Here is a 22,957-nt window from a genome sequence, read left to right as displayed (position 1 = left end):
CCTATCAGATATGCTTAGGCTTCACCCAAAATTATAAGATAGACAGCCAGGCTAACCACTGAGCTGTAGCATCCCGTCTTTTTTTAATCCTTCGTCTATGTCAGTAGTGGACTGAGAACATGGAAGGACACAGCGGGGACAAGTATAATCCAGGCTGCTTTATCCAACCAGGGACAATAATACAAGTCCCCAGGAGGAAGCCTCAACAGACAGCTCTACACATATGGATAAATGCAGAACTAGCTACAATATTCTCGGATTCCAGGACATGATATGGTGCTTGTGATGGCTGTGGATAGCAAGATATGTTGGGCAACTGAAAAAGCCGGAAGGCTGGATGCCATGGAGAAGGAACAAACATGGAGGGGAATCATGTCAAACTCCACAACATGTAGAGCTGCTCCTAGTCCTGCTGCTCTTGTGCTGTGGCCTGAATAGTTTCAACCCTACTTACAATCCAAAGGTGTTAATAATCAAAAGGACAGGATGTAGTACTGGTTTGGACAGCAGAGGGCAGTCTCAGTAAAGAATCTGATGAAAGCTCCATATAAGATTACAGTGGTGAAGGTGAAGAACTGACCAGGGCCAGGGTGGTTCAAGTCCCTTCACCCCCAGCAAATTTAATTTTAATATTAATTGTTTAGACCAGATCTCTGCCATTAGTGGGGTCACAACTCCTAGAATTCAAAGTTGGCATACTATTGGGGCTTATAAGGGAATTCATAGGCATGTCAGAAGGAGACTTCCCTTTCCTTTTTTGTCTGTAGCATCAGAAATTCATATGCAAAAAGAACAGATCAAAGTTCTGATACTCCAGCATCTTGAATCCCACAGTGACCAGCCTGGTATCTACAAGGATGAGAAAAAATAACCTTGTGCTGCTGGCTCCCACCAGCTGATATTCGATAGCATGCAGCCTCTGAACATGGGTAGTTCCATGAAAACATGATGATTAATGGCCATTGATAAATGCACAGACTAGGTCTTTTGAATCTGCTTTAAAGCCATCTAAGAGATTGGCCTTCACCACCATTTTATGGCAATAAAATTCATCAGTGCACACTGTACAAAGAAGCACGTCCTTCAGCATGCCTCAAATCTCATGCCCATCCATTTAATTGGATGGCCCTGAATTCTAGCATGACATGAGAGGGGTAAAAACCTCTCCCCCCACAACCTTGTTTTTCCCACACCCAATTTTATTAGTTGATCTCAAACTCAATATTACATGAGAGAGAAAAGGAAGGCTATCTATTAACTCTCTTGACAGCCATTTGAAAGAAAAAAGAAATTCCTTTTAAGTTTCTCCTTGTATTCTCCTAACCCAAGAATAGGTAACATGTGGCCCTCCAGATGATGAACCATGAGAGTTTACATGTAGTATAATATCTGGAGGGCCACATGTTGACCACCTCTATTTTAATTTCACCTATCATTTAATTGTCATTTCTAAATATCTTCTAGATATGAGAAGACAAGAACACACATTTGGATAATTCAACAATTATTGCAATGCTATTTATCTTCTGTCCCTCTGAATGTTCTTAATGCTGAAATGGGCTTTTTTTTTTACCACTGCTACCAACAAATTGACATATTCAATTAATTTGCCCTATTATGATCTTGTCCCAAGATAGTCATAAGAACAGAAAAGGAGTTATGATGAAGGTTCAGCTAGTTCAACATTTTGTTCCTACAGTGTTGAACCAGATGCTTCTGCAAAGCAATGATACCTTGTGCTATTCTCCCAAGCAAATGATCTTCACAGGCTTCTGCTTCTTATTGAAAATGACATGCCGCTGTCCTGACTATAGCCACCGATAGCCTTATCCTCATAAAACAAGGATACAATACAGAGCACTTAGTATTGCCTACATCATTTTTGCACAACCAGTGGGCCACATGCAGCTCCCTTTGCAATGGCCTTTGTGTGGCTTTAAGTGCAAGTAAGGCAAAGGCCCTGCTCTCTCGTCCACGAGCGAGAGCTCTGAGACCCTGACAAGCAACACAAGCAGAGGTTCTCTTCTGGAGTGAATAAATGGCTTCTTCTTTGATCACTTTTAGGATGTTATTAATTCCAATCCCCATTTAGTTACGTTCAGCATATAGTGCGTTCAACCAAGGTTTAATGCAGCACTATGTATTTATTTATTTATGTATTTATGTGGGTAAGTATGAGCTGCAGATTGATTTGATAACTGGCTGCATTCTGTTTTTCCATTTATACAGTAGGACCATTATCCTGAAAAGTGGGCTAGAAAATGATTAAATAAAGAAATCAAAATAAATGCTGCAAGGGTCAGGGAAGCAGGGAACTTCAGGAAAAACCCAGCTTCTTTTAATTCTAGTGATGTGGTAACTCACTTATGGAACCACACAGGAATCTATTATTGAGGGTGCCAAGTGTATGAATGAACTCTTACATTCAGAAACACTGTAAACCAGGTCAGTATTCCCATATTACAGATAGACAACCAGTAACCATCCAAGCAAGTCCATGGCTCAAACTGAATCCAACACTGCAACCACTGTGGTACTATGAACTGTGATGTGCTTGCAAATTCTGGTTATTGCCGTTAATATACACAAGTAACTCCACAGATGTTCAAGAAAGTATTTTAAATCTGTAACTCATAGGCAAATTGAAACAAAAGGAAGATCTGTTAGCACCTGCAGAAAGCTGAGAAGCTGTATCCTGTTTTCAGGAAGTTCTCAGTCCTCCTGGTTGCAGAATGCTAAGAGGAATAAAAATGTGGCTATAAAAGATGTGATTCTCACCGAGGTATTCTGGCACTGTATGCTGCTGGAGTTGAAGCGTACAGCTGGCACCCGCTGTTGGCGACCTTGGATTCCCAAGACACACTCGTAATTCTTCTGGCCTGACTGAGGTTGTGGAAGGTTCTTGGCACGCAGGGTAATGGGTTGTAACACTCCCACAGGAATCAAGATCTCCCCACCAGGCAGGAGCTCTGGACAGCCCTAGCACAAATGAAAAGATGCAAGCCGTGTGCTCAGAAGCCTTAAAGCTCTGGCAAGCGCCACCTGTGCTATTTGCAGGCAGACATGAACGTTCTCAGGACAGGACTGAAAAGGGAAACAGTTCTAAACTCAAACTGAGGCAGGCACTGCCTTCAAATTAGCAGTATAGGAAACACAGAACATCTTTTTTTTAAAATAATCTGATCCTACCCATGCTTACTAAAAGAAAGTGCGTTGATTAAAGCGACACTGCTTCCCAAATACTTTTTTAGGACTGTCATTTGGGTTCCTATGTGAAGACACTCATAATCATTCCTGGGGGTAGGAAACAGGCCTTTCCCTCCTGCGAATGGAGGTTCCTTCTCGCCCAGGGGCAACAGCTGCCTAACCTTTCAGATCCCAACAGCTCCACAGCGAACAGGGGTAAAGCCCAGGAGTCTGGCTCCCGGCTCCTCCTTTGCCTGTGGTGGCCGCCTGAGAGAGATGGAGATGAAAGAGCCTGCTGGGCGCTCGGAGTTACCATGGAAACCAGAGTCTGGTTAATTGCTCCTTGGTACCAAAGGAAAGGTAGAGTGGGGAGGCGTGCTGGGCTGGCTGCTCTGTTTGCAGGGCTAGCAGAGACACAGGGTGGCCATGACGCTGGCAAGCAATACAGGATACGTGGTCCTGACCTGGAGAACAATTAAACCCCGGGTGCAGCTTCCTATGGAGGCCTAAGACAATGGGGTCAAGACAAAGGCCCAGCCTGTGGGAAGAGGAGCCTGGAAGCACCGAGCAGTTTTTCCTTCTAGCTCTTTCATTCTTTAGTCTGAAAATATAGTCCACACCAACTCATCTAGAAGTTCCAAGCACACCCTTTTTGCCAGTGCTCCTCAACCTAAGAGTCACAGGGAACGCTTCCCTTCCCACAGCCTCAAAGCCTGCTGTCCGGCCCCCTCCCACCCCAGCCACCACATCCGCCTGCAAACGCTGGCCCCTCTAAGGGAGCTGCTATCAATTACCTACCCACAAAGAGCCCCGGGCGTCTCTAGGTCTATTGATCCCGCTGCCTGGGCCAGACGATTGATCGTGAGCCACTGGCCCCATTACCAGCAAACACTCTGGCCTCCCCCATATCGATCCAGCCCCCCACCCGAATAAAGGCACTTTAGTACTATTATCGTTTCCCCACGCTGTTGATCTGCCACCTGCTGACTCTTCTCTGATTGCCTGGGATTCCCTGGTCTGAGATTCCTTGTATACAGGGCCTGTTGGAGACACTGCACACAAGACTAAACCTAAATGTAATGTGACTTCCAGAAATCTTGCCTTTTTAGTCTGCTGGTGGAGCCAAGTTTCTAGACCTCATGGTTATGAAAACATGTTGTGATGTTGTCAGAGTTGGAGAACAGAATTTTAAAGGAGAGGGAGAACTGCTGTATCTTGCACATTCTCTTCATCCCTTCTCATTACTCTTTTTCTTGTCCAATTCTCCCCTTATTTGTTTCTTCTCCCTTTTTTACCCTATGCACTGGTCAGCAAAGCAATCTGAGTTCTAGACAAAGCTGAAACATTGCAAAGACGCTATGAAAAATGTTCCAGTTAAATGTATGCAAGCAGTTGCACAACTTGTATTAATATGGAAACAGAAATTTGGCACCCAAAAATTCACTCCAGTGCTGGGAGAGCAGACTATAAAATGCTATCGTGATTTCTGCTGTTACGCAAAAATACGGAGCTCTTGAAAATGCAAGGAAGTTGAGCTGGGGAGAGAGGAGGTTCAAACCATATGGGGAGATTTCCCTCCTGACCCCTTCTGCCCTGCACGTCAGCAGGGGAATAAAACTGCTATGGATTTCCCCAGCGGTGAAGGTTTCACAAAACAAAAGATTAAAAGAATACAGAGTACAGACAGTGTTTGTGTCCAAAAATCATCCTAGGGACAGGCAGGATGAGATGATAACACTCCAAGGGCTCTTCTTACCTCAGCGGTGTTGACTCGGCCCTCTAGGAAGAAGCACTTGGCCACATTGTGGGTGCATGTGTGCCTGTATTTACACCAGTGGCATGGATAATGACTGCTGACACAGGACAAGCACCTGTAGAGTGAGGGGGGAAAAAACAGTAAGGGGGAATAAATGCATCCCCTGCTCTACAAATGCCACTTCTTTCTCCTCTTGCTTCCTGCACCTTTATTCCCTGATGGTATTGTTCTGCTTGAGGATATGAAACTTGTGGGAAGCCAGGGGAGGAAAGGGGAGTGAGACCCTGATTGAATGGGCTTTTGCAATCCCATCCAATCCACCTGCTTGTTCTGGAGCCAGCCTTAAGGGAATGCAGACTGAAACTACAGACACAAACTGACTAGATGGTGTAAACTAGGAAAGCCCCAAAACTGACAGAGGAAGGCAGTTCTTCAGAATGAAGTACCATGAGACTGCGTGCATTTCCTACTTTACAAAACAGTAATGGAGAAGTACTCTATGCCCTGAGGGGGAAAAACAGGGCAGTAGAACTACAGCAGTGTTTCTCAACCTTGGCAACTTTAAGATGTGCGGAATTCAACTCCCAGAATTCCCCAGCCAGCATGTCCACACATCTTAAAGTTGCCAAGGTTGAGAAACACTGAGCTAGAGGGTTGCACAGACACCTCAGAGCCTTGTTTCTGACAAAAAGAGGTACAAGCCTGGCTCAACCAGTCATGGCCTGTAGCTTGAAACAGGACTTGGCAACTAATCCAGGCTGCAAATAATGGTAAAAAAAATATGTTCCCAAGTCCAGCCATTTTTAGGACTGGGTCAGGTCTCCAACATTGATGGCTTATCTGGGACTAAAATCTAGAAATCTGTTACCTCTTCCTCCAAGACTTCCCTAAGGAAATAATTGAAATTGCAATTGCCATGGGGCAGGGACTTAATTGATTGATTGTTTATATTTCTAAGGCCTCCCAATTCATCAACACTGTGAGAGGTACAAAATATCAAGACAGACAGAAATGTAAGAGGGTTGTCCAGGGGAAACAAACATCCATTAAACACCCATAAAGAACTTTTCACAGAAGCAGCCCACATCCCATCCCAGTCCAGAGCCTGGGGAAGATCTTCAGAATATGATTAAAGGAGAGCAGAGTCAGGGGTGTTCAAATCTCTAGGGCAGTGTTTCTCAACCTTGGCAATTTTAAGAGGTGTGGACTTCAACTCCCAGATTCCCTAGCCAGCATGCTGGCTGGAGAATTCTGGGAGTTAAAGCACACACCTCTTAAAGCTGCCAAGGCTGAGAAACACTGCTCTAGGGGGATCCTGTTCCAGAGGGCAGGGGCCCAACAGAGAAGGCACACTTCCTAGATCCTATCAGATGACATTGATTAATGGATGGGACCCAAAGCATGCTGATTCTGTCTGATCTTATGGGATGGGCAGAAATAATGGGATAGATGTACGTAGGGCTTTGTAGGTGACACCTAACATCCTGAATTGCACTTGGGAGTCTACTAATAACCAGTGCAGCTTGCATAGCAGAAGTGTTACACAGGCATACTGTGGCACACCCATAATTGCTTATACCACTATGTTCTGTACCAGCTAAAGGTTACAAGTGGTCTTCAAGGTCAGTCCCATGTACAGAGCATTGCAATAGTCCACCCATAAGGTGACCCAGGCACGAGTGACCATAAGAAGGTGCTCCTGGTTCAGGAATGACCACAATTAGTGGATGAGATGAATCTGTGTGAAGGTCTTCTTGGCCACAGTTGCCACCTGCTCTTCAATCAGGGATTGCAAATCCAAGAAAACCCTCAAACTACATACCTGTACTTGAATAGAGAAGGGTGATGTGGGGGAATAGCAACAGAGAGCAAGGCTATCAGGAAGGAGGGGGTGCCTTCCAGGAAGGGAAAGGAGACAAAAGACAACACAGTCTGCAGGGGGAGCATGGGAAACATAAGAGGTTCAGGATAGCCACTCTAGAATCTCCCAGGGTATATCCACTAGTTGCAGTAGTATAGATTTAGTTTGGCAAGATTCTGTCTATATGGTGTAAGCAAATAAAGGAACTTAACTCAACTAGACTGTTTCACGGTTGTTCTTGGGCTGGGCCTGACAATGCCAGTTCTATCTGGGGAAGTGAACCCCATTCAGAATTAAAAATGGGAAATCCTCTGGCCAGGATGATCCATGAACTCAAAACCACTCAGTCTCGTTAGGGTTGAACTTAAGTCCATTCCTCCCCATCTGGACCTTAATGGCCTCTGGGCACTGGGACAAGACCTTGACAGCATCATTTGGTTGGCCAGGACTTGAGATACCAGTGGGATATCATCAGCACACTGATGATAACTGACCCCATGTCAACAAATGACTCACACCGTGACTTCATATAGTTATTAAACAGGAAGGGTGAAAGCATTGAGCTCTATGGCACCTCACAAATCAAGAGGTCTCGGCCTTTCCTTTTCAGGCAACACTAATTGGAACTACCCAAGAGAAAAGAGAAGAACCACAACTTCATCCCCCCCATCCAGCTCCTAGTCCATCCAGAAGGTTTCATCATCAATGTTATTGAAGGGCACTAAAAGATCTACAAGAGCCAAGATGGTTGCACTACTCTCATCCCAGTCCACCAAAGGTCATCAACAAGCACAAGCAATGACATCTCAGTACTATATCCTAACCTGAAAAGGGTCCAAATAATACATTTCTTCCAAGATCCTCTGAAAATGCAGCCCAACCACTTTCCCTCAAAAGGCGATACTGAACAAATGTTCAAGATTGTTGAGACCAGAAATGGCCTCTTGAAGAGGGGTGAGTGCACCATTGCCTCCCTCGGCAGGCAGAACCACCCCCTCTCTCAAAGAGGAAGTCACCACATGGACCCAATCATGTATCACTTTTACCATGAGGCCTTCACCAACCAGGAGGGACAAGGATCTAACCAGGAAGGACAAGAAGCTAGGTCCTGCTAACTTCCTCAGGAGTAATAGAATCAAACTTGTCCCAGATAACCAACCAAGATAATTCCTAGGTTTCTACAATCAGACCTGCCCACTCCGAGTCCAACTACAAATGATCTTATCTGTCAGATGCCTAGAATATTCCTCACAGTGGCCTTGGAGATGTTCTTCTTGCTCACCCCTCCCCAACAGAGAACAGGTCACTTTGAAAAGGACCACTGCTCAGCTATCTGTGAACATAGTAACAGTGAAAAAACAGTTATGCTTTGTCACTCTTATTGCTATGATATAATCCCTAATATGGTCTCTTACTCATGTTCAAACAGATTCACTCTTCAACTTCCTCTAGTGGCATTCTAGACATCTCTTCTGCCATTCCATCTCCTAGAGTTCCTTGGAAAACCAATTCTCATCAGTCCTAGCATGTGACAACCTGCATTAGTTAGGTCTTGAATATTCTGTGTCAGGTCCATGGTTGCTGTAGTGGCCACGAACTCCCAAGCCATCTCCAACTCAACTCAGGTTAAAATCTCCCAGAACTAGCACTCGGGAAACTCCATCACTAACTCCACAACTCAGGCAGCCATGTCACAGGGCAGCACAGATGCCAGTATAGGAGCAAGAAACCCAGCTGTTCCCCAGAGCCCAACTTCAACTCTAGGGTCTTACATCTGGTTATCTGCAGCACATCGCCTCTGAAAGCCATTAGGGCTTCCCATATGACAATTGCCACCACTACTACCCACCCCAGGGTCACAGCTGGTGCCAGACTTTGAAACTCAGGTGAGCAACTTGTCCCTTCACGTCTGACGATGATCAGGTTCTTCTGTCACACATGATACGGTATACACTGAGAACGCTATATAATCTGGAAATCTATTTACAAGACAGGGGAAGCTAACTATCCTAAATCATTCAATAGCTGGATAACCACATCACGCTAAGCAATTGTGAAGCTTGTTTGATGAGGGCTCAATGTGCTGTGTGATGCATTCAACAAATTGTAATTAACAAGATCATGTTTTAGTGCAACAATGTGCAAACATGTCATTGTTTCTACCTTAGGATAAAAATGAAACCTACCCTTTTAAGCTGCTCTGCCTCTTATCTCAGGGATAAGATCTGTCTTCCTCATATAGTTTGGTAATGTCTTTCATGCTAACAAAGAACAGGTAGTCCTCAGGTAACAATGGCAATTGGGGCCAGAATTTCCATCACTAAGCCATGCAGTCATAAAGTTGACATCATGTGACCGCATGATTTAGCAATGGTAATCCCAGCACTCCCCGTTGCCATCGTTAAGCAAGGATTGTGAGTCACTAAGTGAGGACCTCCTTGCAACTTCCTGCCGGCTTCCAACAAGCAAAGTCAGTGGGGAAGCCAGCAGGAAGTCACAAGTCCCAGGCAGTTTGCAAGCAGGCCGGCGGACAGGTAAGTGGGTGCTGCTGGGTGGGGGAGTGTGTGCGGGCGGCTGTTGATTTTTAACATGCTCTTTTATAGGAATTTTGACAGAATTCTCATTTTTGTTAGAATGAAGTTTAATTAGCTGTAAATTGCACATTGTTTGTTTAAATTAATGATATCCTGATTAGAGGTTATTTTTTGTGAGAAAAAAAGCATGACAGTAAATCAGTAAATAAACAAAGAAGTGTGTAAGTTTAATTATGAGCAAAGTATAAAGATGAAGGAGAATTTATTTGAAGATGGTAACAACAGTTGTTGAAAGCTGAGATTAATCCTTATTTCGCAACAGTTGTAGACAATGACCATGTGGGTCACACTTCTTATTTGTAAATAAACTGATGGGGATTGAAAAAAGAGAGGCATTCCCCCCACCTTACAGCCTGTGCCCAGTTTCAAAACTCACGTGCGTAGAAGGCTGCAATCGTAAAAGACAAAGTTTGTACTGGCAAATTCCATGCCAGTTTCCTTGGACAGAAGTCGGATCCTAACAGTGCGTACATCACCTGACACAGTTATAGGAAGACAGGAGAAAAAGGGGAAGAAGGAAGAGCAAGTACCATCAATCACGATGTGTTTACAAGATCACATTCCTGAATTCTGACACAATCAACTTCTGGTTCCACATTCAGAATCATTAAGCAAAATTAAAACTCCTTGAAATCCCACCCCCTCCACCAGTGTAGTCTTGCAAAAGAGTGAGAGACCCATTTGTTTACCACCGTTTCAACATGTCAGTTATAACCTTGCAAAAACCCAGCACTGTAAAGTGGCAACCAATCTGATTAATGGCCATGGGAGCAGCATGTGAGCAGGAAGGCAAAAAGCAGAAGGGAAAGATCTCTGACAAAATACCATTTGACTTATAATTCTTACTCCATCTTGAGCATCATCATCTGCTTTAGAACGCTTCCAAGTATTTTACATACAACTTTAGGCTTGTTATGATTATTAGGGAGGAGAGGATCAGGACTAAGGAGAATTTCTCTGAAGCCACCAAGAAGTTTCTGGCAGAGACAAGGTAAGGACAGAAAGGTGGACTGTCTCTTGATTTCTAGCTCTGTCCCTTCAACACTACAGTACACTACTGTTTCCCCTCCCATCATCAAGCACTTACCATATTCTCCAGGGGGCTCATCCCTCAAAGTAGGTGAAAGACAGTGGATCCCCCCATCCGTCTGAAGCTGTCCCTCGCTCTCACCAAGGCTCTCAAAAGAGCAAGTCACACCAGCACTCAGGTCTGGGACATTGTGGACAGTAAGCTGAAGCTGGAAACATGGCCCAGAAAAATGAAGTCACTAGATGGGCTAGTATGTTTGAGAATTATGTCAAAAAAAGGGAAACCATAATGCACGCTGTATACCCACAGATATAAAACACCTCTCAAGTTTTATGCCATACAGTAGCACAAATAAAATGGTCATGGTTAATCTGGTTTATTCTGTATTTTTCCTATTTTGCAATAGCCGTGGTAGATGAATGGGAAACAAAAAGCTATACAGAATACCAAAACCCTGATCTCTGACCACTGGAAATTTTACTCAACAGTTTATCTGGCTTCTGAATTCCTACCAGGCGTTACCCAAGCATATCTTGGCAATCGTAAAGCTGAACAGTTGCTTTTGAAAAAACACAAAGCAAAGGAAAACTGTTGTTCTTATAAAGCTGAATGGTATGGTGAATATCATATTATTCAGGCAAGGCTTACTCATCATTATGGTTCTGTTTGCCTAGGGAGGATCTTGTGACCTTCCAGATGCACTGAATTGCAACATCCAGCATCCCTCGCCATTGGCCGTATGTGGCTAGGGCCCTTGGGAGTTGTTATTCAGCAACATCTAGAGCAGTGATAGACAGGCAGCCCTCCTGTATTGCTATATGTCAATTCTTATCAGCCCTAGCTAGCACAGTTAGTAATGAGAGGTGATTAGTTGCGATCCAACAATAGCTGGAAGGCCACATGTTTTTCTCCCTTAAAGTAGAGGGTCATGGAATCCCTGTCCCTAGCCTGGACGATAGCAGAGGGACAGATCATGGATCAAAGCTATCCTCTGCTACACTTTTAATAGCTATTACCAAGGCTGGGGATGACCTTGAAGAAGAGCAGTAATTACCTACATAAATACAATTTAGAGCACTAAACCAATTACTCTTGTTTCCCAAAGGATTCTATACTCAAGGTAGTTTGCAAGACATAAGAAATCTTATCACTAATCAAAGATCCTCTGGAGTTAATAAGTGATTTTTCATGGCATCTTCAAAATACAACCCCCTAATCCATGAGTCAGTGGAATATAATGTTTACAGCCTTCCATAATAATTCACTTACTAATTTGAATACATGCAGTCAAAAAAGAGAGCCAAGATATATAATTGTATCTCAATTAAGTTCCAGAATGACTAAAATTCTATATTCACAGTGAATGATTGACTTTCTTGCAGGATGCGTATGACCTGCTCTTTGGCAGCAAAAAAGGGTTATTTCTTTAATAACTTGCTGACATTGATTAGGGTTACAGGTTACGGTCTTCTAAACCTCACTTAAAGAAAAGTATAGTACCTGTCTTTCCTCTCTCCTCATGCTAGTTTTGTCTAGTATTAGTTTTAGAGAGTCTAGTTTTGTCTATGGATCAGTTTGGAGTCAAATTTCCACTTTCAAGAGTTGTAGCTGGCCTCAGAACGTTGAGGCTCAATTGACAAAGAACACAGGGGATGAAGAGACCAATAGTAGAGAGAAGATACAGTCAGAGAAAACAAAAAGGAGAAAACTAGCAATCAGACAGCAGGGTTGGGGGAGCCAGATGTTCAAAGAGACCAGCAGGAGGGAGCAGAGACTCACCACAATGCTAGGTTCTGTCACTGAGATATTACTGGGCTCAACCAGCAGCTGCACACATTGTGTCAGAGTTGCTGTGAAGCGGTGGGGCTCTGCAGCACGGGGACAGTCACTTTCTCTACAGCACCTGAGGCACAGAAACCGAAAGGGGCAGGGAGCAAAATGAGAGAGGTCTGCACAACCTCACACGTTGCTTGTTCCTCTTAACAGCTTCTCCTTCTGCTACCAGTGGGGTGCAAAAGCTCCTAGTGGCCCACCAGGAGCAATGGGTTGGGGGGAGAGGCAGAGGCAATGAGACAGAACTTGTATCAGAGATCTCCACGGGGCAGGGGGAGTTCACTGCACTTGGCAGCCCAGCTGATAACTCAACCCAGGCGCAGGAAAGAAGTGTTGTGTGGGGAAGTTGGCAGAGCTGAGACCAAAAGGGGGGGGGCAATAAAAGCAAGAGCAGGATCAGTAATTTAAGCAAGTGAGGGCACACACACCAGGAGGTGAGGGAGGAAGTCAGCTTGGGGACTGTAACGTGGACCTGCTGCTTCCGTTCAGGGACCCTGGAGGCTTGTTAGTGTTAGAAGGAACCAAGGATGTTTAGGGAACTGGGGATGGAGGCGCCTGCCTGGAGAAAGGATAACGGCAACCATACATTCAGAAGCAGGGTGGGATGGGGAAGGGCAACAAACACATAATCCTAATTTCCCCCCAGCCCCAGTCAATAAATAAATAGACAATATCAGAGAGATCATCCTGGGTGGAATGAGACCTGGGCTTGGGACAGGAAAGGATTGTGAAAGCCCACGACTTGCAAACAAGTGGACAAACCAGCTTTGGCAGAGGATGGGAGGCAGAAGCACTTCTCACTTCTTCCAGGCTCCCTGCTCCTTTTCCCCACCTCCCCACTGCTTGGGGGGAAAGTGTCACCTCTGCTTGCGCTCCCCCCTTCTAAGTGTTATCACATAGTTCTATATTAAGGAAGGAGGTGCAAGCTGCAGCACCAGGTGCTGAGACAGGGAGAGGAGATGGAGAGTGGGAAGAAAGGGAGAAAAACATCTGCTGGAGAGACATGGAATGGGAGCTACTGCAGGGCAGAGAAAAGGGTCGCTTTTCTCTTTTGCCTCAGCTTCTTGCCTCTCCCTCCCCTTATGCACTGACCCTTCCAGGGCAGGAACCCAACATGCAAGACAACATTGGTGCAAGGAGGAAGCACCAGCTTTCCTTTCGAAGAGAGCACAGAAACATCCTCCTTGTCTCTGGCAATGCCACATCCAGCGATGGGTTGCTCAGGGAGGGGGAGCAGAAGGAAGGAGAAAATCCTCCATCTCTTAATTTCTTTCCAAGTTGGGGAAGGAAAGCTTGTACCTCCTTGCCTGCACCTCCAACCTCCTCTTGCTCTTCCCGCCTAGTCAGCTGAGTGCTGGCAGCTTTAATAGGATTAAAGCTCCTGCAGCGTTCAGATAAAGGGGGCAGGGGAGAGGGAAGCGGGCAGCTGGCTGCCTCCCCCCTTCTTTGCCCCCAGACTTGGGTGAGAGCACAAGAAGAATGGGGGGTGGGGGTGGATAGGAATGGCAGATCATGGGTTCTTCCTCCCAGCCTGCATAGTTGAGGGTAGAAAAGAGGATCATCTCTCACCTATTGTGCAGGACACACCAGCCACAGTGTGGGTCTCTGGAGCCCAAACAGTCAGCACAGGAGAGGTACTGCCCACAGTTCTCCACAGGAAGCTGCACCACCTGAGGGAAGGGCCGCATCAATATAGATCTGAAGACCTTTTCCCCCACATCTCCTTCCCATTCATCCACCTGGCCACACTTCTGAGTTTCCCCACATAGCCTTCACTAGCCTGACATCCTCCAGATATACTGAGCTAGGAGTTACTTCCCTAACAGGTCCATAAAGAGTCAAAATGAAAAACAAAGCAGAAACAGGTTCCTGTGATATAGAAAGGCACTTGCTGAATTCCTGCCTGTGCTGCAGGTGTGAGGAAGCACACAAGCCTTCTTGAGGGAGGAGGGGAAAGAACAGGACTACCAGACTCAGGCTGCAAAAGTTTGAACAATAGTAAAGATGTGGCAGGAAAGAGTTAGGAGTTTTCTCTGTTTCCCTTTGCTGCCATTTAATAGTCGTCCAGATTTTTATAGCTCAGATCTGGTTATCCTAGGAAAACAGGTAGCAGATACACATAGATCCATATTTCTAACAGCCCTTGGTCTCACATTTGCCAATCTTCCTCAACCCTCTTTCTTCAAATTCAGCATCTGCATTTCATACATTCCTTATATTTTGCTATTTGAACAATCCATTCACAGTAAAGAAAATACAACTTTCACAGCACCCCTCGCTCCTTACATTTATAGGCATCTTGTCTATTGAAAAGAGATCTCATTGGTGTACCTGTCCTGCCCAGGGCACCCTTATCTTATGCCCCTGATCTTAATTGGCTATAGCAGTGCGGAAAAGATTTTCCCACCCCACTTAGAAAAATGAAATAATCTTCACAGTTACTCTTCATTTTCACATTTTAAACACATTGAAATGTATGCAGAGTTATCTTGTCCCAATTTCTAATGCTGATGCAAAGCACACACTTCCCTAAAGCTTAAACTCATCTGGGTTGCAATGCAGCTATTAACAAATAAAAAAGGTACTGAAATTAAATTCTAAGGCTTCTAAGGTCAGTATAAATCTGCTGAAAGAGAAAAATGTTTAAAAGTGCTGGGAGCAATAAGTAATGTCAAAAATGCCATTTACACTCCTACGGAATTTCTAAAAATGCCATTATATCTACATATATAAAATACATATAGGTATCCCTGAATGTCTTTTTTTGCATGGAAAGATAGGGCAGAAATCCTACCACTAATGATGTTGTCTAATGATGATGATGATGATGATAATGATGATAACCTCATTACTATTAGACAATATCATTAGTCGCAGGATTTATAACCTGCCTTTCCATGCAAAAAGGCATTCAGGGATATCTCCAAAGAAAACAATTTCTTTGCATCTTGTACTCCTGGAATAAAACCTGCCAGCCATAAATAAACAAACGAGCAAGTAAAAAATCAAATCCATCCATCCATCTGTCCGTCCTCATCCCCATCAATTCTTAGTGACCATGTAGATAGACTCTCTCCAGGATAACCTGTCTTCAACCAAGTTCCCACCTGTGGCTTATTCTTTAGCTTTTCTCCTTCCTAGCTAAGGTGCCACAGAAGCTGCTGTGCCATTCTGCTTGCCCCATCACCCTTAGGCTGACCTGTCTCTGACTGAGCAAATAGAGATAGCGCTGGTCAGGACTCAGGACCATGTCACGCAGCAGAGGCTCTCCAGGCATCACTGGCACAGACTCATAAAGATGGGCCTCATCCGGATTGTCCACACGGACCTGTAGGGTGTAATGACAAAAGCAGCTCTTTTTTCTTCTCCAAACTGAAAGGGGTTTTCCCCATCCCTACCAGAAACTAGAGTGCCTCTTGACAGATGGCTCCTAACCTAACTCTTCAAAAGATGGGGTGGATCTATTTTGTCTTTTCCTTTCTAATGTTTTCTTGGCAAGGAAAAAAAAAGATGAAATATTGGGAAAGTACAGGATTACAAATGGAAAATAATATTGTCTAGACCTTTGAGAAAAGAATGAGCCAGGGCCATTCCTCAAGAAAAGTCCTGCCTTGAGTCCAGTGTCTGAGGTTATTGAAAATGAAACCTGTCGGGAGAAATATTTTTAAAAGGACTGGGTTAGCAAATATGTAACTGGAGTGTTTTTGGACTCCCAAATTCCATTAGCCCATCAGCATGACTTATAATTTTACAATTTCAATTATTTCTGACAACATCTGGAAGGCTGCAGTTTCTCCATGCATGACGTACAGGAAAAATTCAATGGATAAAACATAAAACCTAAAGCTGGGTTCATTCTGCAGCTTACTCTTCATCTTGTTCAATTACATTTTACAAATAAATTCCATAACCTTATATTTTCATACATCTTAAAATGAGAACAATGACTTGCCTCACAAAGTTGTTATAAACACAAAACATTTCAATATAGCTAGCCCCAAGAGTTAGAAGTTTTACTGAAATAGTAATAATAATGTGGTAATGAAACATATTGCAAACAGTGGCAATTGTTGAATACAGCTATGGACTCAAATCCTAGCGATCCAAGGACATTGGTAGCCGTTTAAAATAAAACATCCTTTTTGAAGTATTTCTTGCAATACAAGAAACCAACTTACAAGTTACAAATCCAAGTTAAAATGTATGCCCCACACTCCTTGGCAATCCAGTTATCTCCAAGCTTATTTATATGGCATGTTGTGCAAGATCACAAAATACAACCCACTTTTTGCTGTGTAAGTTAAAACAATCATGTGCTTTCCCATTTGAAATACATGCAAGCAGCAAAAACTGTCATCATCCGCCACCACACTTTTTTAAAAATTAAAGTTGTACATTTGTGTGCTGCTCCTAATTCAAGGGTTGTGTAAACCAGTGTACAAAACAACATTGCAGTTGGGAGCCCTAACCCTAACCCTTACTGCTAGTACTGTAGAAACAGCATAGCATTTGCCTCCATAACAGTTCTAAAACACACTGGGCTTATGTGAAGTGACCTACTCAAGATAGCCAATCTGCAGCTTTTAAACATAGTTTATTGACTTTTGATTATTTAAATAAGTAAATAAATGTTGTTTTTATTTATTTATTTATTTATTTATTTATTAAAAAAAGCTATATAAACCATCACTACAAATTTGCTTTTTCTTCCTTTTTGGGAGGGTTAGGGTTGATCCTGCGGAAGCTGAAACGGACAAGTGTCTAAACCATTCCTATAACATGTGGGTTCACAAGGAAGCAGGCAGTTGATAAATAGCAGATGAACAATTGTAAAGTGAGTAAAGTGAGCCTCCATCATTTGGGCTGGCATTGTGAAGTGATGAGAAGCAATTTTGAGGACGGACAAGACACTCTTGAAATTGCTATTTTAAGAGCCCTGTCATGATGTTTCTTAGTGATTTGGGAAACAGCATGGTTGCACAATGGAGGAGCAGGAAAAGAAATGACAGGCATTGAATGAAATTATCTATCTATCTGGTTTGTTTTAGTGCGATTTAATTCAACCCAGCAGCCTTGCTCTTTGCAATGCAGCTTGGTTTGGCAAATTAAAAATAAGCAAAACTTTTAGATACCAACAGAATTGCAGAAGTTAACCAAAGTGAGTTCTGTATCAGAACAGCGGTGATTAATGCTCCCGTGTTTTTAAACTGTGCCACTTCTGAAGAGGAAGTAGTGCCATGGCAAAAACAGACTGCTCCTTACTAAAAGCCGATTCTTCCCAAAGCTTACAAAATCTGAATTTCTAGTACAGTTACTGGTAAATTCATGAGATTCAAAACATTCATTTCTAACACTGAAGTATAATATCCGAATATTTTCAGAAATCCAACAGTGGGGCCCCATCCATTCTTCACATATTTCCTGTAAGACGGTATTCCAGGACAAAGGCCTGTTTAATTGTTTAAACCAGAGCTGGGAAAAAAACACAGGTTTGTTCAGGTTTACACCATTGTTTGTAAAAAGACTTCACCTTCCAGTTACTAGCTATATATCACAAAGGGGAAGCTGTACGCATGCAGAGTTGGCAAATTCCCAAAAGACTCTGTCTTGCATAGAATTCAGATGGAGCTCACCAGATACTTTTCAAAATGGCCCCAAAATGTGACAGTGGGACTCCAGCAAGCACTTTTTTTCCTTTTCTTCTTGTGCCTTCAAGTCAATCTTGGCTCCTGGCAACTGCCTGGAGAAGTCCATGCATTTTCTTGGTAATGTTTTTGGGAGGTGGTTTGCCCTTGCCTGCTTCCTAGGGCTGAGAGAGAGTGAGATGGCCCCAGCTGGCTTTGTGTCTAAGGTGGGACCAGAACTCACAGTCTCCTGGTTTCTAGCCTGGTGCCTTAACCACTACACCAAACTGGCTCTTTCAGGAAGCCAAGGGCCCAAATACCATCTGGCACCCCAAATACCCTTCTTTCAAGCTCCTGGAACCATTGATAGGTTTTAATAGCCTACAACTTTGGAATGTTAACTGCTTTGTATTTTTTTTTATTTCTCAGTCATCTGATTTTGCTTTGGGTTCGGGGCAGGGGAATACATCATTTCACTGAACAATATTTTTAAAGCTACATAATACATTATAAAGCAAAGTATCTTGCTTTTTATCCCTCCCTCCAAATGGAAACTTCAAACGGTAGAGGAATGACAGGACTCTCTTCCAGCCTACTCTCTGCCTCCTTCCATATTGCATAAAATAAATGTAAGAACCACTTTTGTCCTTGTGATACCTTATTCTCACACTAATGATCATTACTTAAGCTCCCATCCTTCTCCGTCTTCCTAAATTACACTGTGCAGAAGTGCTTTACCAGTGCAGCATATTCTATTCATTTGTCCTCTAATAAGCAGAGTCAACTGCACAATCCCCAGGACTCACTAGCCTTCCTTAATCCATCCAACTTCCCCAGGTATGATTTCAGAATTTTGCCTTAACGTTGGGTGGCAAAGAATTTGTATCTTTAATGAAATCAGCTGGACCACAAATGGATTGGAATATCCATCAAGATGAAAACATCTCTGAATTTTGCACTGCCATCATCTAAAAAAAAAAATCACATGTTATTAAAGGGCAAGTTATTCAGAGAAAGTACCTACAACTGAAATGATTTTTATGCGCTTTTAACTTGCACATATTTTCCAGGACAGAACAGACACATATGAAACCAACATGCCTTGAAAATACACAAATAAATTTACTTACAATAAATATTTCCTAGTGTACAAAAACAATGATTATTGTGCTACTCCAATATTGTTAATTCGTTTGCCCTGAGAACTTTTGGGCAGGGCTATCTGAATTCGAAGCCAGCAATGAAAACACACAGTGCTTAGCGGAACCGAGGACAAATTGGCTGCAGTTGGCTACCAACCTCAACTATAAAACCAAAAAGGCATAGCTTTATTGCCTGCTCAGGAAGTTAAAGAGTTCCCACCTTACCCAGAAAGTTTTACACTGATTTATCTCTTTGCTTGTTTGTTCTATTTATATTGTTTTAAAAATGTATGTCAATAATACAGCTATATAGACTTTGGATTTGTAGGGAGAAATTTGATTGCGGGCACATGTAGCTTGCATGTATTACCTGCTGGAAGCACCTTAAAGCAGCTACATCTTTCCCTGGGCTCCTGTGACTGCCTCTACGGCTGTTAAAAATCCTGGGAAAATATCCATTTGGCTTAAGGCATGCCCAGCAATGCTGCCTGTCATGTGCTCCAAATCGTACTTCTCCTTTTGAATCTGAAGGGCTGACCAACCCTAATAAATAGCCAGGCCTCAAATGTTTTCTGAACCAGGGTGTTAGCAAATGGAACATAATAGCTTCCTTTCTCCCAAACTTAATAAAAAAGTGCAGTCATGCAATAGAGCCAAGCTTCGTATATTATAGAACAGCTGCAACTTAATCCGATTCAGACATGTTGATGAGCTGGAGAAACTATTACTGGAGGGAAGAGCAGCTATTCTCTGGCGCTGTGCGCCCAGATGTGCATAACACACATCAAATGCACAGATCCAGCTCCTGATAAATGGGAATAAAACTTGATGGACGCTAATAGAGCCTTCCACAACCTGATGTTGCAGGTGTGTTGAATAATAACTCCAATCGGCTGTATCTCAAGACATCTGGAGGGTACCACTTCCAACAAAGCAAAATAGTAATTTAACAGGGAAAGGCTTAAACAGTAAAAAAAGCTTCTGAATAAATCCAGACAGTATGAATTATGCGCTTCTTCAGTGTCAAAAAAGTCCAGCTTTCATGGCTGGGGTAGATATTAGAAGAGAAGAGAAGGAGAGTAGCATCATCTTCTCCTAAGCTTTCTTCTATTAAAAAAAAAAAAGTCTTCAGCTCTCTAGAGATGTTGGGAGCAGAGCACACAGACTTCCCAGCCATCTAGCAGGCAATGGCAGTGGCAGACAGGCGTGCTGTCTGAGAATCTTAGAAGCTGCAACCTCAGTATGTGTAGAAGACACCAGGTTGGGTAAGGCTGGAGGAGAAAGAGAAGCTGCGATTCCTGAAATGTAGACAAACTCCCTAAAATAGACAACGGGGGAGGGGAGCAGTGAAGGAAATTAAGAATTCAATCCTCTTGGCCCAGGTCTGGAGTATCTATATTATTCTACTTTACCCGGGGCAGTTCTGTTTTTGAAGGGCTGCCTTGTGCAAACTAAGTTTAAAGACAAAGAACTTAGAAGAGAAAACAGGGTGGGAACTGGAAGTTGCCCATCTGAGGTCAGTTTTTGGACAGCAGGCGGAAGTCTACCAGGCTTCCCCGTTTGTATTTACCTTACAATAAATATTTCCAAATTGGCCTCTGTATTTCTAATTGAGCATATTAGCACGTTATGCAATTCTGCCTGGTTCTTTTTTTTTTATGTTGCATCCCTTTCTCCTTGCAGTTGCATTAAGTGGCACTCTAGCCTAGAACTCCATTTTGATAAACTTCAGTACCTATCCCATAACCTTTTTAGATATGTCAGTATGAGCAAGTCTGGGGAGAAAGCAACTCCCCTTAAAGAGGAGGTGGGTGACAGGATGGAGCTCCTTTCCATATTGATCCTACTTGACATAGTACCTCCATCAGATAAGGTGGAAAGTAGACCTATCTGCCTCTTCTGCATTTGAAGGTGGTAGTGCCCACAATGGGAAGGAGACACATGCTGGCCCGGAAGAGAAAACTCAAAGGGTCTTTCATCCTGACCAACAAAGCCCCATTGAGCCTCCCACACGCACAACGACAAGACCCCTGGGTCAGTACAGTTATGGAGCTGGGGATTTGGATTCAACCTTCCGTCCCTACGCCAAGGAGTGGGATAATGGCCCTTTTCAGATTTGATTGAGGGAACAGGCAGGTCACCTCCAGCGTAAGGCTCCAGGCTAGGCAGCAACAAGGCAATTAGTGTAGTGAAGACAACAGAGGGAGATCTGGGAATGGCAAAGACACACGGGCAAGCTACCACCCGGCCTCCTGCCATCCTAATTGAATCTCTACCATTTGCATGAGGAACAGAAGGGGGTCATGACCTCCCCTCATGCTCCCTGCTAGAGGTTCAAAAGTTTAAACAGCATTTCTCCTCCACCCCCAACGCACATACAAGCAAACTGTAACTTAATTCCATGTGACCAGATGCCACAGCCTCCAGGGGAACTCTTCCTCCCCCCCCCCGCTTCAAAACTCAATCCACAGCTGGGATGACGGGGGTAGAAGAGAAAACTGGATGGCAACTGGGTTGCTTTTTTCCAAAACCAGCTCAGTCAAGAAGCCAAAAAATGCACCTTGGTCCTCCTTAGAGATCTATCCAAGCAGAATTAAAAGCTAAGAGCTTAATTGCTAAAATCTGGACTGTCAAAGAAGCTACATAAGAAAAACAGGCACCTACCCAGCTGAGCCAGCATTTCATTTTTAAAATGAGAGAGGCTGGGGTTCATACTTGCCTCACGATAAGCTGATCTGATTCAGGCTGAAGAGCTTTCTAAGATACCTTAGACTACAAACAACGGAACTGTAATGAAGGGAAAATACATCCGCACACATTAATGGGCACTGAATAGGTTCATGTACTTCAGCTTCAGTGATGGAATCTGCCACCCAAAAGAGGCTCCGGAAATCCAAGACTTAGGTGCACATTGAATCCTGAATATGAGAACTGTGGATAATTTCTATGCCAGCCTTAGCTCTCATTCCTTTTCCTCCTCAGTAGCAGCAGCCCCACCACGTCAGTCTCTCTTCTTCGGAACAGCTATTCTATTCTGTACTTCCTTCCTACCATCTCTCTTGGTCTCATGCATGCACACTTCAAAAGCAGCAAAATCAGGTTAGAAAATGCTGAGTTCAGGGCAAAATGTGTCTGGGAGAAGGAAATTGCATTTTAACTCTGCAAGGTCTGAATTAGAGACTGCGCAAGAAGAGTTTGTTGGCATGTTTCTGAGGTTTTGGGTTCCGTAAATGAAACAAAGTGGGAGTTATGACCTGGATGCCGACAAAAATGTGCCTGGTTTAGGCAGAAGTTTTGTGGGGGCAGAAGAACAGGAAAAATCCAATGTCTGATGATGTGTACAGACATTGGTGGCAATGGCTAAGGAGAGGCAGGGCACTGAGAAGATGGAGAGGTTGGTAGTCCAGTGGGATATGCCACGCTGGGGTCCTGTCTCTGGCTGCTGAGACCACTGCAGGAAAGAACAGGTGCAAAGGCCAGTAGAGAAGCAGCAATGGAGGGAGGGAGGGAAGAGAGAGGGCAGGCTGGGGAGATCAGGAGTGGGGGCAGATGAGCCAGTGGGCCATGCCTCCTGAGATATAATTGGCAGCAGCTGAGGGAGGGGAGGTGGCGTGGCCAACCTGAAATGCTTTGGCAGAACTTCCAGAATGCAAAAGTTAGTTTCAGTTCAAAACCAAAGAGATGTTTTCCATTTCATGCACCTCTTAGTCTGAACCTTCTGCCAACCTTACCCACGACCCTCAGCTTCAGCCTCTGCCAGCCCAATGTCTGGACTCCATGCCCCTCTTCCGGCTCTTGGGCAATCTCCTGCTCAGCTCCTCTTGTCTTCCAGACATGGGACTCTCCCCCTCCCAATCTATCCCTTTGCCCAGCTAGACAGGGGAGGGGTGCGCCGGCTCCTTCGCTGCCCGGTTAATATTTAATATGAAAA

At 43.9% G+C, this 22,957-nt stretch overlaps 1 protein-coding gene across 1 annotated transcript in view; it reads right to left on the bottom strand.

Moving 5' to 3' along the window:
- The window catches only part of PLXNA3 (plexin A3), a 63,747-nt gene that overhangs the window by 33,467 nt on the left and 7,323 nt on the right, over positions 1-22,957 (bottom strand). Inside the window, exons 4-10 of the mRNA XM_088137772.1 lie at positions 15,460-15,588; positions 13,830-13,930; positions 12,207-12,330; positions 10,485-10,635; positions 9,774-9,873; positions 4,943-5,057; positions 2,779-2,979 (exon numbers count right to left, since the gene is read on the bottom strand). Of these exons, the coding sequence (XP_087993898.1) occupies positions 2,779-2,979; positions 4,943-5,057; positions 9,774-9,873; positions 10,485-10,635; positions 12,207-12,330; positions 13,830-13,930; positions 15,460-15,588 (921 nt within the window). The remainder of the gene's footprint in view (positions 1-2,778; positions 2,980-4,942; positions 5,058-9,773; positions 9,874-10,484; positions 10,636-12,206; positions 12,331-13,829; positions 13,931-15,459; positions 15,589-22,957) is intronic.

The sequence above is a fragment of the Python bivittatus genome, unplaced genomic scaffold (genome assembly GCF_059951505.1).
Source record: "Python bivittatus isolate LINGU-HERP-01145 unplaced genomic scaffold, Pbiv_v1 ctg000220_np1212, whole genome shotgun sequence".
NCBI lineage: Eukaryota > Metazoa > Chordata > Lepidosauria > Squamata > Pythonidae > Python > Python bivittatus.
The sequence above is the reverse complement of the archived record's forward strand: the minus strand, read 5'-3'. Positions and strand labels throughout refer to the sequence as shown.